Genomic DNA, 17610 nt, shown 5'->3' on the forward strand with positions numbered 1-17610 from the left:
GTGGAGAAAAGCCCCAAATCAAATCCTAGTGCTCAAGGGGAGAGTCTTTGTCATACACAATCCTCATCTGAAAACTACAGGCCAAATTGGAACTCAGAATGAAAGATTCATTCCACAAACATTCATTGAGCACCCACAATGTGCCAAGCACACTGCTGGGTAACAGGGATGTAGAGATGGAATAGATGTCCATGCCCTCCAAGAAATCAAAGACTATTGAAGGAGGTGGACAAGCAAACAAGAGACAAGCAAACCCTTGAGCCAGACTATCTGAGTCTAAATACCTTCCTGACTGCATGGCCTTCCATATGGTATCTAACATCTCTTGCTTCAAGTTCACCAACTGTAAAATAGAAATAAAAACAATAACTAACTGATAAATTTTTATGGTTTGAACTGAAGTCATTTGTGAAGTGTTGCACAGTATTTGATATATCATAAATACACAATAAGCAACCTTAGCAATATTGCTGTCATTGGCATTGACATTGTGTGTGGTATATTGTCAGTACTGCGATAGAGGTAGATGCACATATGTTAAAGGAAATACTGAGGACAGACACTTAACCAAGGGTAAAGATAAGTAGAACTGAGATGGGCTTACAGGAGGTGATGCTTGAACTGTGCCTGGTAGGATAAGGGGCAGACAGCCAGGCAGAGCTTCAGGAGCAAGACATACAAGCAGAGAGAAGACAGAGCAAAGCCACCACAATGGGAGAGAGAGCCAGCCTAGAGAACATGCATGCCAAGGGTAGTAAATGAACAGGAAGGGAATTAACAATTATTGTGCTCATGCCAGATACTAGAAACTGTGCCATATGATTTAAAAAGATGATCCCACATAAAGCTTTGCGATAATCCTTTAGACGAAAGAATCCGAGGCTCAGAGAGGTACAGTAACACCTAAAGCCTAATATTGGCATGATTCACTTCTGAGTGTGTATGATTCTAAAGCTTGTATTCTGTAAATAGTCTGTCCTGAGTCAGAGCACAAAATGTATCTGGTATCTGGAAGGCTGTGATGGCCGTGGAAGATGGGAACTCAGAGGTTAGACCGGTATTCATAGTGATGGATTATGGCTTTGCCCTAGGCCAGGGGCACTGATTAATTGGGGTATAATAAATCTGGAAACCTGGGAGTGACAGATTTTTATGAACAGAGGAAGCATTGTCACATGCCACTTAACTAATTTCATAAGCATAAGAGCTGGGTGTATAATGGTCTCAGTATCAACAATATAGTATGCATGACATGGAACAGAGATTATGATGCCATAGTCCAGTAATGTAAGAAGGGAATATTTAAAACATGGTAATTTGTTTCTATAAGTTCGGCTTTTTTGATTCCACTCATAAGTGGTATCATATGATATTTGCCTTTGTCTGACTTACGTCATTTAGCGTAATGCCCTTAAGGTCCAACCACGTTGTCACAGGTGGCAGGATTTCTTTCTTTCTCACAGCCGAATAATATTCCATTGTGTATATATACCACATCTTCTTTATCTATTCATCTGTTGATGGACACTTCGGTTTTTCCATATCTTGGCTATTATGAATAATACCACAATAAACATGAGAGTACAGATATCTTTTTAAATATCCTGTTTTCATTTCCTTTGGATGTATACTCAGAAGTTGGATTGCTGGATCATAAGGTTAATTCACTCTGGAGTGGGAATCATATTGTGATATATAAATGTATCAAATCAAATCAAATGTACTTTAAACTTAAACAATGTTATATGTTAATTATATCCAATTAAAAATATGGTAATTTGCCCTAGGCTATTGAACAGACTAAACAAAACAGCAAATGGAAACAAAATTTTTATATGGTACCACCCACAAAAATCAAGGTCCCTTCTTAAGGGTGTTGTTGAGGAAGCAACAGGGATATAGTTAATGTATCAGGTAGGAAGCTGAACCTATTGGATACCCTTAATGCTGATTTTCTGCCATTTTGAGCATGAAGAAAGAAATTCTCTGACCTCTAGAGGTCAAAAGATTCCCTGTGATCACCTAGTCAGTTATTTATTATTATTTTTCTGTAGATGGTAAAACCAAGATTCAGAAAAGTGAAGTGATTAAGCCAAGATCCTTTTGATTTAGGACATCTGCCATGTGAAACAAACCTCATTCTGTCAGCTGTACAAAGAAATCCCAGGAATCTGAAAGTATTCACACAGGCCGAAATGGGCATTTTCCTCTAAAACATTTCCCCTGACCCTCCATAGCAGAATCTTTCACAGGTTCTGAAGTGAGTAGTGTTTAACAGCTCTCATCCACTGCTCTACCGGGAAAGGTACAGAAATCCAGCCTAGAAGAAAGCACTTTCCCCCATCCCTAGTGAGCTTGCATGCTCTGTTTTCAAGATTCCTGGTGTTCCTTCTGCTTGGACAAGAAAGGAAGGAAAAGAAAATGTATCTTTTCCTATGGCGAGAAGAGAATCCAAAATGTTATTATCCCCACCTTTAATGGCTCTCTTGCTGGCTCAGACTCAGGGTTGCCTGCCTAAGGAGAAAGATGAAATCATTCCAGCAACAACTGGTAATGACCTCCTGGTAAGCAGTTTCTCAGAGCAGTGTACCAAGGCCATCTAGTCTACCAATCTTGGAAACTGTCAAGATCGTCAGCAGGGAAACCGGACTGGCTTGAGAAGAAAGGCAAGATACTGTCTCTGCAGCACTTTATGGTGCCTTCTTGGGAACCTTCCACCTGGAGAGATCACAAAGGAGCAGTTGGGCTGAAGAAGTATGTGATATCTTGATAATTATGCCAGGAAGTCAGAAAAAGATAGTTTTATCCTGTGATGATGAAAAAAAAAAAGTAAGATAAAACCACCAAACAAAACCTTACTAAAAATTGTTACAACCTAATAAGCCCATATGGTGTTGGCCTATAAGAACCATCTGTAGCCCTGCATATTCTCCTCAGAGAGATATCTACTTATTTTAAAAAATGTATAAGAGAATGAACATGAACCCAGTAATGTCCTTCCTGAGATGGAAAATATTACCTTAGGTCAAATTGAATTTTTACCCATCTGGTTGGCTGACAAGACAGTAGATGACTAATATTCTCAATTCTGCTAGCCAAGTCCTTAGGGTTTATAAAGAAGTCTAGAAATATTATTGCTGGACTCTGGCATCTGTCACTGGCATCCAGTGAGGTACACCATGCAGTTATATAATAAACTAAAGAGGTAATATCAATTGTCAGGAAAAGAACTGAAATCAAAGATAGTAGAAGATAGGTTGTCATCTAGTTCCAACCCCCAGAAAGCATTGCTGAAATTTTTCTAAAGAATTAGTAGATGAGGAGCTTAGCCTATTCCTATTTTTCACCCTCATTGGAAAATTAGCTGGGCTGCTTTTCTCTGTCCCTCCTATGAGTCACCTTAGGATCACAAAGTGCTCTTTAGACTATAAAGGATATATCAGTCATGGATCCAGGGAGCCTGGGTTGAGTTCCTGATGCATATTTAACAATTTCCATACTGTGACATGACTTGCATGCTTTAAAAAAAAAAAAGTATCCAAAGCTCACATTCACCAAATGACTTCAAATTGCACCATCCAGTTACTTAAGCCAGCACTGCCCACTGCCCTAGGATCCATACAGCATTCAGAGGGCTAACATAAAAATCAAGAAAGTGAAACTGGGAGAAATGCATGAGATCAATCTGTTTTTCAAGACCCCTTTTCCAAAAAACAAGAGCCTAAACTCATCCTGGTGGTTGGTAATGGTATGAATAGAGAGAGGACAAGAACTGATCCTGCTCATAGCTCCTCTGCCTCCAGGTGTGAAGGCTGCACTGTCGGCATATGCATGTACCTATGTTTTCCATTTTAATTTTGGTACAAGCAACTTTATAAGAGCTGCCTCCTTCTCACCAACATTTTCACTAATAGGGTTGGAGGTCGTTACAGCAAATCTGGTCCAAGCACAACACAAGCTTCCTTTTATTTTAACTAACTTTTATATGCTAAAATACTCATTTCTAGCTATAGGCAATCTGTGACAAGAGGGCCAGACTTCTGGGAATCTATGCTAAGGACAGAATGCTAAGTACAGAGCAGGATTTACATGCAAAGATGTTCATCACATCGTTATTTATATCAAATATTTAGACAGTGTAAATGTCCAATGATGGAGGTATTGATTAAGTGAGCTATACACTTAATACAGTACTTCATAAAAACATTAACTTGGAGAATTTTGTCAACCAAACAGAGTTCATTTTTCTCAAGTGCTAGAAATCAAATAGACGTATGTTTTAGGTGCATAGTAGTCTATTCTTCAAGTTACATTGTTCTCTTCCCTGTACTAAGGGACTTACGACTCTGTTGAAGTGAAAACTGAAGACTACCTGCTTAAAGGCCTTTTATTACCAACCACGATTCCTGGTTACAGCCCTACCAGGGGTCTTGTATCATTCTATATTGTGACGAACATGGATTTTTGCTTTTTCTATTAATCACTTGATTATTTCAAATTATTTAGAATATTAATGATTCATCGGAGAAATACTCTGCTAACCTGGTGATTTTTAAAAGTCAATCAATTAATTGCATTGTGATTGAATCACCTCTGGGTCTGATTCTCTCCTCTCTCCCTACTCCTACCCTCAGGAAACATATCTCTAGGTCTTATTTAAAAATTGAATCAATAAATAGGGAATATTTTAGAAATGTTTCTTTTAAGGAAGTTCTAGATATAGCATATTTAATGTCTTTAAATCTTTTAGGTAATGTTATTATAGGTGAACTTTTCTAAATTCTTAAAAAATCATAAGACTTTGCTGATTATCTATTGTGTAGCTATGGTATTTCTCTAAAATACTCAGACATGTTACAAACAATTTGTCAAACACAGATATCATCTCTTACATATCGAACACAGCATGAAATGATTGTGGAATGTTCCTTTCTATTTTTGATAGATTGAGCCAAATTGTGCTTGCAGCTTACAGATGTTTTTCAGTTTAATATCATGGTTATTTTTATTTTCAAAAGCTCACTTCAATCTCCATGTCTGTTTTCATAGATTCATTGCTCACTGTGACATAAATATGAATCACAAGTTAAGCTAATTAATAAGCACCTTAAAGAGGAGTCAGTTTAGTTTTCCCAATACTTTTTTCTATATCCTCATCTTATCAACTACAGGACGTGCTAGGCTTTAGAAGTCATGGGAAGTCTGTGATTAATACAGCCACATATATACTGTATTTGCGGAGCGGGGCGGGGTGGGGGAGAGGGGAAAGAGAGGTAGGCAGCAAATATACTGGCTGTTGTCCAGAAAATGAACCAAATCATCTGCAAACATAAAAATTACTTTTCCCAAATCATTTCCATACTTCTGAGTTTGTTTTTTAAATTTTTCTGCACTATATTCCTGCTTTGAGTCTTTTTATATACTATGGTTTAATCTACATGGCCTATAGGTCAAAGGAGTGGAGAATAGGGAAATTGCATCATTTTGAAAGATTTAGCTTCCCTTCAGGGTGAGAATCAGAATTTCATCCAGGCTAAAGCAATTTGTTCACAAGGGAGCTGAAGATATAGAATGTTAAACCGAATTTTGGGGTAAGTTGAGATTTTTTTTTTACAAAATGTTTAAAGTTTGTTCTTTTGGATCTTGAAGAAAACATTAATTTCCCTGTATTCTATAGCATTTTCACAAAATAACCAATCATGTCATACAAATCCGGGAGTTACTTTTAGGGCACATGTTGGAAATACCAATTTTATAAGAAAAGAAAATCAGGCTTTATTTACTACATGACCTATGAAATAACTTAAAACTTCTACCTAATTTAACTTTTTTCTATTAAAATTTACATTGGTGAGATTTGATAGAATAAGTGTATGTGCCTATCTCCCTTTTTGCCCCTCAAATGACAAAAAAAAAAGGCAAAAATGACAAATTTGTTTGTTTGTTTGTTTGTTTGTTTGTTTGTTTTAAACAAATCCCTCTCAGTGCTCAGCATTAAGGGAGACGAAAAAGGATACCATGTTAAGAGACAAAAATTTTGAGTAATTTCTGGAATATTAAAAGTGGGTGTAGAAACTAGAGTTTCTAAATCATTATAGGAGAAAAATATATACTGCGAAGTTAAAAGTTATTTCAGTTGCCATACAGGAACAAAATAAAATAAAATAAAAAAATAAAAAAAAAACAAGAAATAGGAGAGGCCCTAGAAGGGAATCAGAATAATCAACGGAAGAACTTTTCTCAGAGTAACTGGGCTAAGAATTTTCATATTTACAAATTTTATTCTACAGGTATACTCAGCCTTCAATGGTGTTTATAATGACAAAGATTGGGAACAAACTAAACGTTCATCAGTAGAGGCTAGTTAAATAAATCACAGTACATGCATACAAAGAAACTTTAGGCAGTAAACAAATCATGATGCATATCTCTTCATGGCTCAATGGAATGGTCTCCAAGATAGATTTTCAAGTGAAAAAAGCAAGGTATAGAATAGTGAGTAAAGTTTGCTCCATTTGTGTAAAAAGAAGACATATGTGCATTTCTATTTATATGTGAACATATGTAAAACTGTTAATACTGGTTGCTTTCATTGAGGGGTGCTGGAAAACTAGAGATAGATGTGATAGACTTAATTTTTACCATATATATCTTTATACTGTTGGGATTTTTTTTTTTTTGCTACGTGCATATATTATCTAGGCAAATATGACACTTTTAAAGGAAAAGAGAGTTGTAGAAGGGAAATGATAAGAAAATCTAGAAAATAAAAAACATAAAAAAAGTTGGAAGAAGTGATACCAAAAAAATCAGTAATCATATTAAATGTAACTGGATTCTTTTCTGCCTTTATGACAGAGATTCTGATTCAGTTTTAGAAGAAAAAAAAAATGTAGCCTTGCTATTTACAAAATATACACTAAAACAAAATGACCACAGAAAAGTGACAAATCACCAGACAAATCCTAAACTCCCATAAAAGTATGTGTAGAGATTACAGTGTTAATATAAAACAAAATACAATATAAAGTAACAGCATTAAACAGGAAAGGGAGATATTATATGTTGATAAAAAAGTGCAATCCACCAAGAATAGATTTTCACGAACATTTATACACTCATAAAAAGCTTCAAAACATACAAAGCAAAGACTGTTTACTTTCAAGGAATAATTGTGAACTATATAATCATAATAGGAGATTTTAATATTCCTCTCAGAAATAAATAAATATGTAGAGTATTTGAATAAAAAATTAGTAAGCATAATCTCTCTATATATATATACCAAAAATGTATACTTTTATCAAACAAAATAGCACATTTGCAGATGTTACAAATATACATATACACTCTAATATTAAAGAATAAGAGAAAATAAATTACGTATACTTAAAATGAGTGAAAATGACATCATACATATAAAACATGTGAGATACATAATCTTAAATGCTTGTACTAGAAAAAAAAAGAATAAAAATAAAATGACCAAAAAGTCAACTTAAAATTCTAAGAAAAGAACAGCTGTGGAAGCAAAATAGAATAAATGAATAATGATAAAAGCAGAGAATAATAACTTTAAATTGTAAATAATAATATTGATCAATAAAATGAAAACCTGATTCTTAGGAATGACCATGATTTTGATCAAGTGAAAAATAAAGAGGAATGAACATATTGCTGTATAATTCTAGATACAAAGGATATTATTTAAATAATAAGAGAATTTTATGTACAATAGTATTTGAAAATCTACATGAAATGTTTTATTATCTAAAAATATATGGGACTGAATCTAGGAGAGGCAGAGAATCTAAATTGATTGATAACTTGAAAAATTTATAAAAATAATCAGCTATCTATCCCTAAAAATGCTTCCTTGCCAGTTCGAAAACGTCCTCCTAAATACGCCAGAAGCCAAATTCCTTTGTTATGTGGTTAAGAATCTGAGGCATAGCTACGTAAAGAAAGCTTCCCAATTCATAGTGAAAAGTCGGTGCAACTCTAATACCAGGCAAGATTGTGACATGTATCACCCTCACTTACATAGTTGCAAAGATCCTAAATAAAACATTAGCAAATGAAATCTAGTGCTGTTAAAGAATAATAACATCAAAACCAAGGAATTTTACATCAACCTTTCATGCTTAAAAATCACTATTTGATTTAATCAAAATATTACTATTCGATTTAAAAGAATATTTTAAAATACCTGATTTTCTGCATCTCTGCCGACACTGGAGAATGGTAAGAGACGATAACTCTGGTCTTCTTGTTTGACATTTTTTTCTCCTGAGGCAGACATATACATTGTGTGATTCACATTTAAAAATTTTTAATTTCAAATTAAAAAGTTTTAGAGTAGTGATGAACACATATATAAGGTCATTTAAAGGCAAAATTATGAAATAAATTTTGACTTTGGATCCTTCAGCTTTTCCTTGGTGCTTTCCTTCCCTCTTTCTTCGATCCTTGGGTTCTTCAATCTAAGCGCATCAGGATGTGGGTATGAACAGGTGAGCAGCCATTTCGTCCACATCAGTTGTCCAGAAAAACTGCAAAATTATGGCACATGATTCCATTTCAGGCTCCTTGACAAACAACAGCACATATATCCTTGTCTCCACTATCTCACCCCAAAATCCTTTAGAAACCCTACACTATAGAGATTCCTTTCCCCCTCTTCAAATCTGCTCCTAGGAAAGGCTGATAATCTTATAGTTCAGGATAAAATTAATTTATTTGTTTGCTGCCTCAGAACTATTTGTATCTGAAATGTGATCTCTAATTAGGCAGCAAAATTTAGGCATCTGCAGAACAAGTAGATCAGATGTTTAAGGAATTCTGTTTGAAAACTAATTTCTGAATTCTTCTAAAACAGTGAGCTTGAACGTTACCCTGATTTTCCTTGTCTCGCTACCAGCTAAGTATATAATGTCTTTCAGACCATAGCCAGCCTTTGCTGAAAGAGTTAACATAAAGAGCCAAAATTTCACTTCTACCCCCTGGTTCTTAATCCAGTGAATCTCAAATTTTCTTCCCAACTCAGTCACCTCTTCCTGAACTCAGAGCAGATAAGAGCTGCCTCTCATCTCCCAAGTGGATTCTGCTGAGGCATCAGCAGCTGTTTGGGACAATGTTCTAAATAGCACATTGGCCAAACCTATGGTTGTAACAGAAGCAGTTTTCTGTGCAAATCTAATGGAGTTAGGGCACACCTCAACCTGACAGTCCTTACCAGAGGTCACAGCTGTGGTCCATGATCCAAACACAGTACATAGATGGATTTTGTCTGACTCCCCATATTTTTCCCATTTTTGAGTTCAGACACCTATGAAGGCATTTCAACTTGCAATCTCCGCTGTACAGTCACCCCAGGATACAAACAGACACAAAAGAGTTAAGCTTACAAGTCAGGTGCTAATATGTTCTTGTTCCTTCCCTTCACTTCTTCCCAATGCTTAAAGCACAAGACAAAAGGTGAGAGCTATTGAGTTCCAATCACCACTGTCTTTCTAACTAGTTGTTGACCTTAAGCAAGTTTCTTCATCTCTAGGTAGTAGAAGACTAGAAGATTTCTAAGGCAACCGATAGTACAACCATCTATGATTCTATGTGTCCATTCTCTCCATTCTAGTGGCAAAACTTAGAATTACATATTAGCAAATCCTATAAAGTTTATTTCCTATGTAGTTGGAAATAGGCAAGCATTACTATTTTTCTATCTAGACAGAGAAACTTGAAGCTGAAAGCAGTTGAGTACAATAGTAATTCAACGTAGATATTCAAATAATCTTTTGGCTTCCTCAAGTAGATTCCCTCTGACTCGGAAGAAAAAAAAAAAACCTTCATTATTCTTAAGCCTTATTTTGGGACTTTGTATTAATCCAACGGGTATTAATCCTTCACTGTTATCTCTTTACTCTCCTCTCCATTATTTGTCCCCAAAGAATACTTTCTCTCCTGGATTAGCAAAAGGAAACATTAATTGTGTTGTCTGCTTTTCCCTTCTTACAACCTGGATGCACTGCTAAATTGTTCTCAAGAGGTTTCAAGGTTACTGAGAGGACTGGAGGATCTAGAGGAATCATAATGTTGAAACACTTGAGTAACTATTGCTGACAAAGTAAGTGTAGGAATGACTATATTGCACACATGTATATACACACACGTACACACACAAACGCCACACACATACATATACACACATAGTGGGGCCATTTACTGAAGGGGATGCTATCTAGCTATTTTTTAAACACTAATTTCTCATCTCATAGTTTGCATTATGGTTTACACATTTTTGTAAATCTGGCAAGTTTTAATTTTAAAACTGACATGATAGAAGAGGACATTTCCCCTGGTCTCTGGCTTCTGCTCATTGTAACCATAATCAATGCAATTATCTAAGATGGTCTCTGTTAGGAGGCCACTGAGGCATCTCCCTCTAATGAACTGCAGAGCCCTCTAATTGAATTCTTGCTATGTATGTGTTCCCCGTGGTTAAGAATCTACCTTATAGATATTAAAATAGTTTGTGTTCATGTATGGTCTCATTGTTTTATTTCCTCTTGGGAGGAAAATGCATTGCTAATGGTCACCTTGTCTCAAATTGCAGATTACAGTATTTAGGATGGGATCGGAAGGACACCAGGACATTGATTTAGCTATCCTGACAGCTTTGCTCAAAGGTAAGAAAGTTTCTGTGTCTTGAGAGTGCAAAAATAATCTAAATGGATTAACACAGCAATCTTATGTCTCCTAGTAGTGGATATAACTCAGAATGATACCATGACATAGCCAATTATTGGTAACATGAGGAACTCTCCTGTAAAACACCGTTAGTGCTATTAAATTTTCTCATAATGGAGCTTTTATAGAGTGACTCAGTTTCATAAAGGTTAAATATACCACAAATTCAGCCATGTCCATTGAATCTTTAAAATATATAAAATAAAAGGTTATTGTAATATGTAAGACACTGTTACTGGGGTTATTTATTATTTAGTACCCTGTCTGCTTTCAAAAAAACACTTAATATGTCATAGATGATTGATTGATAAACAGATAGATAGATAGATAGATAGATAGATAGATAGATAGATAGATAAAAGATAGACAGATAATCACCAAGTCATCCCTAACCCATTGATAATAAGAAATGAATTGTCACACCTATCACCAAGAGTCAAACTCATAATAAATGGAAAAGTGGCCCAATTATTGGTTAAAATATATTAACCATTATATCTTCTATTGTAAATATTTTTCTCTATCACCAATTTATGACTTAAAATTGTGCTTCACATTTGAATCAATCTTAGACTTTATTTGTTGTTATATAGAATAGTTGTTTTCTGATTGTTTTGTTCATGACAGACCATATAAAATATATTTTATATTATAACCAAGTAGTTATACATAAATATTTAAAAAACTGAAATTAAGGTGTGTGATGTAATGTTTATGTTGACTGTATGTAATGAGATTGGATATTTTCTATTCTCTTTGATGCTGATTATGTCCCCCTAATTGACTTTATGAGCCACTAATAGGTCATAACCTATTTAAAAACATTGTCATAGAAGATTAAAGGAAATTATGATTTCTCTAAGAAATTAACATTTCTAATCACTGTAATGAACTTCATTTATTCAGCAGTTAATGCTAATGGAAATTCATGCCATTAAAAGCTTATGGTGTGTCAACTCTGTTTTGTGAAGGCTTTTAAATGCTCTCTGATTTTGACCCAGTTGTATTTTGAAGTATATCAAGCATAATACTTTTGCTGACTTCCTTGGAGGCCAAGAGCATATGTATATCAGTTTCAAATTCTTTAGTTTATTAAATTATTCTTCCTATGTATTTTTTGTTATGCCTGGGCACATAACATTGTTTAACACTTACATTTATACAGTTATACTTAGTTTTCAATTATCTAATGCATGAAGAATCTTTATATAGTACAATTTTTAGTCTCTTCATCATCTGAGATAGGTAGATAGGAGGAGGAGGAGAGAGTTGTGAAACTGACCACTGGTCCATAAGTCCAGAGCCCGTGGTGGGTGGGGGAGAAGACAGATCGGAAACCAGGTGGCTAAATGGAAAACATACCTTTGCTGCCCCTTGTTTCTGATCCCACTGGGTTTGATTATTTTTCAGGATTTGTACATATTAAAGGATATTGTTTATATGATACAAACATTGAGTAGCTGTTCAAAAATTAAGAGAGAAAGAAGGAAACAAAGTGAATATTGCTACAGACATCTAAGAGGCCCATAGTTTCTTCAAACACTGACTTGGGATGGCTTTTGAGAATAGGTGATGTCGCATTTGTTCTTCACATTTAGGTAACCACTCTCCAAGAGTGGTGGTCTGAAGCTAAAGATTATACACTCTTCTCTTCCTTTTCTGTTCTCTGCCTACCCCCACCACACACACCCAGGAGAACCCAAGAAAATGGCACAGAGTGAGTTGCCAGATAAAATACAGGACATTAAATGTTCAGATAAACAAATTTTTAACATAAGCATGTCCCAAATATTGCATGAGATATACTTATTTATCCAAAATTCATTGTTCATTATTTATCCAAAATTCAAACTTAACTGGGAGTCCTATATTTTTATTTGCTAACTCAGGCTACCTAACTAAGAAAAGGTCTGACATCATTAATACTTCTGGACTTTAGACACCTTGAAAGGTACTATGGGAAAAATACTCAAGAATCTAGGAAGGTCACCTAGTCCTATGACCGCCTCCATCTCTCAGCCAGGCCTTGCCTAAATCATAGCAACCAGAGCAGACTTCCACTAGAAAAGACCCTAAACTTACCTTAATAAAATATCAGATGCTTTTCAACCTGTTCTTTCATTCACCTCATCCTATTGGTATCTCTCATACAGCAGCACAAATCTCTTGCTCCAGGCTCAATAAAGCCAGAAAACATCTGCTCATAGCAGAAGTTATTGTTATGTAGTCCCTTGACCCTTTCTGTGGATAAAATAGCTCCCAATTTTTTTCATCATTTCTTGTACACCTTGGAAGTCAAATTATATAGATGCACACTCTAATTCCTATACAGGCACTAAAGTGTAATATGTGATGATTGCTGTCCTCCCTAAATGAGATTTTTTTTTTCCTTTGGGTTTAATCTTCATTGGTAAAGAAGTTCTTCACAGCATAGGGAGACAGTAAACTTCTCACTTCTTTTTCTGGAAAGCATTTTTAAAAAGCTAAAAGAGAGTGCAAAACAATATGTTTCTCCACAAAACTGTCAAGGTCATCAAAAACAAGGGTAATCTGAGAAATTGTCACAGCCTATAGGAAGCATGATGACCAAATGTAATGCAGTTTCCTGGATGGGATCCCCAAGCAGAAAAACAAGAAAGTATTAGGTTGAAACTTAATAAATCTGAATAAAGTGTAGACTTCAGGGGTTTTTTAAGTGGTAAGAAAAAAATAAGAAAGTTATGTTGTCATGTATTATAGATCTGAACAGGAGGCAGACTACAGTCAAGAAAATTCTGTGCTTCCTTCATGTCAAAATGACAGAAACAGAGAAAGCACCTTATGGAATTAACTGTAAAGGTCAGGTACATATATAATCAAAGTATTATAACATGCTCAGGCAGTACTTAATATAAAGTATCTGTGCGAGTCACATAGGCATGGATAATAGCTTACCACTATTCATCTAAGAAATGATTAGAAATACCATTGGGGAATCTAAGCAAGAGATGTATGAATGTAGAACTAACAAAATAATTTGTAGGAAATGAAATTTCCCTAAGGAATTGTATGATCATTTTTGATAAAATTACCTGGTTTCTACCATTTTATTTCATATATTTTAGTTCTTCAGACATAATGTTATCAGTAATTAATAAACTAATTAACTGCTTATAGATACTTAAGTGGAGGAAGACAACTTATTTATATATTTTTTTATTTTTTCAATTACAGTTGACATAGTATTATATTAGTTTCAGATGTACAATGCAGTAATTAGATATTTATATAACTTAGGAAATGATCACCCTGATAAATTCAGCACCCATCTGACACCACACATAGTTATTACAATACTACTGTATATCCCTATGCTATACTTAAAATACTCATTACTATTTTTTAACTACCAATCTGTACCTCTTAATCCTCCTGCTTTCATCTATCCCCTACTCCACCCCTAATCCAGCAACCATTAAAATGTTCTCTGTATTTATGAGCTTGTTTCTGTTTTGTTTGTTATCCTCTTCCCTAGACTCCACATATAAGTGAAATCATATGACATTTGTTTTTATCTGACTTACTCCACTCTACACAATACCCTCTAGGTCAATCCATGTTGTTTCATATGGCAAGATTTCATTCTTTCTTATGGCTGGGTAGTATACCCCTTCTTCTTTATCCATTCATCCTCATGATGGACATGCCTCCATACCTTGGCTATTGTAAATAATGCTGCAATGAATATATAGATTCACATGTCCCTTCAAAGTAATATTTTGGGTTTCTTCGGATAAATACCCAGAGGTAGGATTACTGGGTCCTTCTTTGTCTCTTGTGATAGTCTTTGTTTTAAAGTCTATTTTATCTGGTATAAGTATTATTACCTCAGCTTTTTTATTTTTATTTCCCTTTTCCTGAAATATCTTTTTCCATCCCTTTACTTTCAGTCTATGTGTATCTTTCAATCTGAAGTGAGTCTCTTGTAGGCAGCTTATGTAAGGGTCTTGTTTTCTTATTCATTCAACCACCCTATGTCTTTTGATTGGAGCATTTAATCCATTTACATTTAAACTAATTGTTGCTAAATATGTAGTTACTGCAACTTCATTATTCATATTTTTTTATTTTTTTCTTCTTCTTAAAGAAGTCCCTCAAATATTTCTTGTAATACTGGTTTAATGTTGATGAACTTCTTTACCTTTTTCTTTTCTGGGAAGATCTTTATCTGTCCTTTGGTTCTAAATGATAGCCTTGCTGGGTAGAATAATCTTGATTGTAGGCCCTTGCTTTTCATCACTTTGAATGTTTTATACCAATGCCTCTAGCCTGCAAAGTTTCTATGAGAAATCCGCTAATAGTCTTATGGGAACTCCCTTGTAGATAACTGCTTTTCTCTGGCTGCTTTTAAGATTTTTTCTTTGTCTTTAACTTTTGACATTTTAATTATGATGTGTCTTGGTGTGGGCCTCTTTGAGTTCATCTTGTTTGGGATTCTCTGGGCTTGTATGTCTATTTTTTCACCAGGTTAAGAAAGTTTTCTGTCATTATTTCTTCAAATAGTTTTTCAATTCCTTGCTCTCTCTTTTCTCCTTCTGGTACCCCTATGATGTGAATATTGTCCCACAGGCCCCTTAAACTATGCTCTTTTGGTGGTTGGAGGGATTCTTTTTTCTTGTTGCTCTTCTGATTGGGTATTTTCTGCTGCCTTATCTTCCAAATTGCTGATTTGATCCTCTACTTCATCTAATCTACTGTTGATTCCCTCTACTGTATTCTTTATTTCAGTTACTGTATTCTTCATTTCTGCCTGGTTCTTTTTTATGTTTGCTATCTCTTTGTTCAAGTTCACACTGAGTTCATCTATTCTTTCTCTCTGTTTATTGAGCATCATTATAACCAGTGTTTTGAACTCTGCATCTGATAGATTCCTTGTCTCCATTTTGCTTAGTTCTATTTCTGAAGCTTAGTTCTGTTTTTTCATTTGGACATATCTCTTTGTCTCCCCATTTTGGCTGCCTCCCTGTGTTTGATTCTGTGTATTATATCGAGCTGCTATGTCTCCGGATCTTAGTAGAATGGCTTTATGTAGTAGGTGTCCTGTGGGGCCCAGCTACTCCTCTAGTTACCTGAGCTGGGTGCTGCTGGTTTGTCCATTGTGTTTGTTGTGTGTGCCCTCATGTTGTAGTTGAGCCTTGGTTGCTGTTTACATTTCAGTATGAGGGATTGACCCTCAGGCTGATTGGTCATAAGGACTGGCCAGTGACTAGAGTGGAGGAATTGTTGTACAGGGCCTATGCTATGGAGCAGGATTCATTTTAGCAGAGTTCTGGTGCCTGTCCAGTCTTCTCTTTGAGTGTGTCTTTTGTGGAAGTTGTTGGGTGGTGCTCTGGTGCGATCTGAAGCTGGCCTCTAGGTGTATTGATTCTGGGGCCTCTTAGGAGGGGCTCTGTTAAAAGCCAAGGTCAGCCACTGCCTGTGTCCTACTCAGGGCCACTTTGTATTAACTACAAAGTGATTGGCAGATGGTTGCCACTTGTGCTGAGCTTGGAGTTGCCTGGGAGAGGCTAAGCTGAAAACCAAGGCTGGCTGAGAACCAAGATTTGGGGCTGTTTAACAAGAGGTATAGGATATGCTGAGACCAGATGCTGCTTGTTTGTAGTTAGTGAACCTTTGTGAGATTTTATAAAAGTCTACAGAATGAGCCAAGATAGGCCGTTTATATGGAAAAGCCATTGGAAGTGGCTTGGGTGGGCCTGAAAGTTGGGTGGGGCAGGGTCTCAGAGAATCACCAGGGTGTGGGAAACAGTGTTAGCCAGATTGATGGAGCTCAGGTATGGCACCTGCCTGCATCTGTACAGTGGGTCAGAGGAGAGCTTAACAAAGGAACAATGGCTACTGCTAGCACCTCTGTCTGGGAGAAAGCTGCCCTCCCAGCCCTCACCCTGTAGCCACACAATTCAGTTTCTTCCTGTGTATCTCTGGCACCTTTCAAGCTGCTACCTCAGCTCCAGAGCTCAGAACGAGTGAGTCCATCAGAGTGTAAGTCCAAGTATAGGCTCTTTAAGAGGAACCTGAGACTCCAGCTGCCCTCAGTCTTACTCAGCCACAATTTCTGCTGTTTTTCACAGCCAGAATTGTGGAGACTTCTCTTTTCAGCACTGGAACCCTGAGCTGGGGAGCCTGGTGAGGACCCCCTCACTCCTCTAGAAGAATCTTTGCAGCTAAGATATCTCTCCTGATTTTCAACTACCACACATGGGTGTGGGACAAGGTCATTTTATGTCTCCGCCCATCCTACGAGCCTCAATGTGGCTTCTTCTGTATGTCCTTAGTTATAGGATTTCTGTTTAGGTGGACTTCAGGCAATTCTCAGTGAGGTTGTTTTGTAGTTTAGTTGTAATTCTGATGTGGTCTTGAGAGGAGGAAAACACAGCATTTACCTACTGCACCATCTTGACCAGAACAGCAATGTATTGACAACTTCTTTTTAAGATGTGTGTTTGTAAGTTCGAACTATAAAGAAAAAAGTTTGAAATAGAAATTTAAATGCCAAAAGAATAGCCAATATCTTCTAACTTTAGAAAATTTTCTAGTCAAACGAATCTACAGGTTCAATGCAATTTCTATTAAAATACCAATGAGATTTTTCTCAGTACTAGAACATATAATCCTAAAATTGTTGTGGAACCACAAATGACCCTAAATAGCCAATGCAATCTTGAGAAAAGAGAACAAAGTTGGAAGTCTCATGCTACCTGATATAAAATTGTACTACAAGGCTATAGTAATCAAAACAGATGTTAAAAAAACAGACACATAGATCAAGCAACAAAATAGAGAACATAGAAATAAATCCACACTGATATGGTCAATTAATCTATG

General features: G+C 35.9%; 1 protein-coding gene across 7 annotated transcripts in view; it reads left to right on the forward strand.

The window, feature by feature from the left end:
• The window catches only part of TRPM3 (transient receptor potential cation channel subfamily M member 3), a 512305-nt gene that overhangs the window by 367280 nt on the left and 127415 nt on the right, over positions 1 to 17610 (forward strand). For all 7 annotated transcript variants that reach the window (XM_011371276.2, XM_011371290.2, XM_023537349.1 and 4 more), the window contains one exon: positions 10613 to 10685. In XM_011371276.2, the coding sequence (XP_011369578.1) occupies positions 10613 to 10685 (73 nt within the window). The remainder of the gene's footprint in view (positions 1 to 10612; positions 10686 to 17610) is intronic.

Source organism: Pteropus vampyrus, unplaced genomic scaffold (assembly GCF_000151845.1).
Source record: "Pteropus vampyrus isolate Shadow unplaced genomic scaffold, Pvam_2.0 Scaffold186, whole genome shotgun sequence".
Taxonomy (NCBI): Eukaryota; Metazoa; Chordata; class Mammalia; order Chiroptera; family Pteropodidae; genus Pteropus; species Pteropus vampyrus.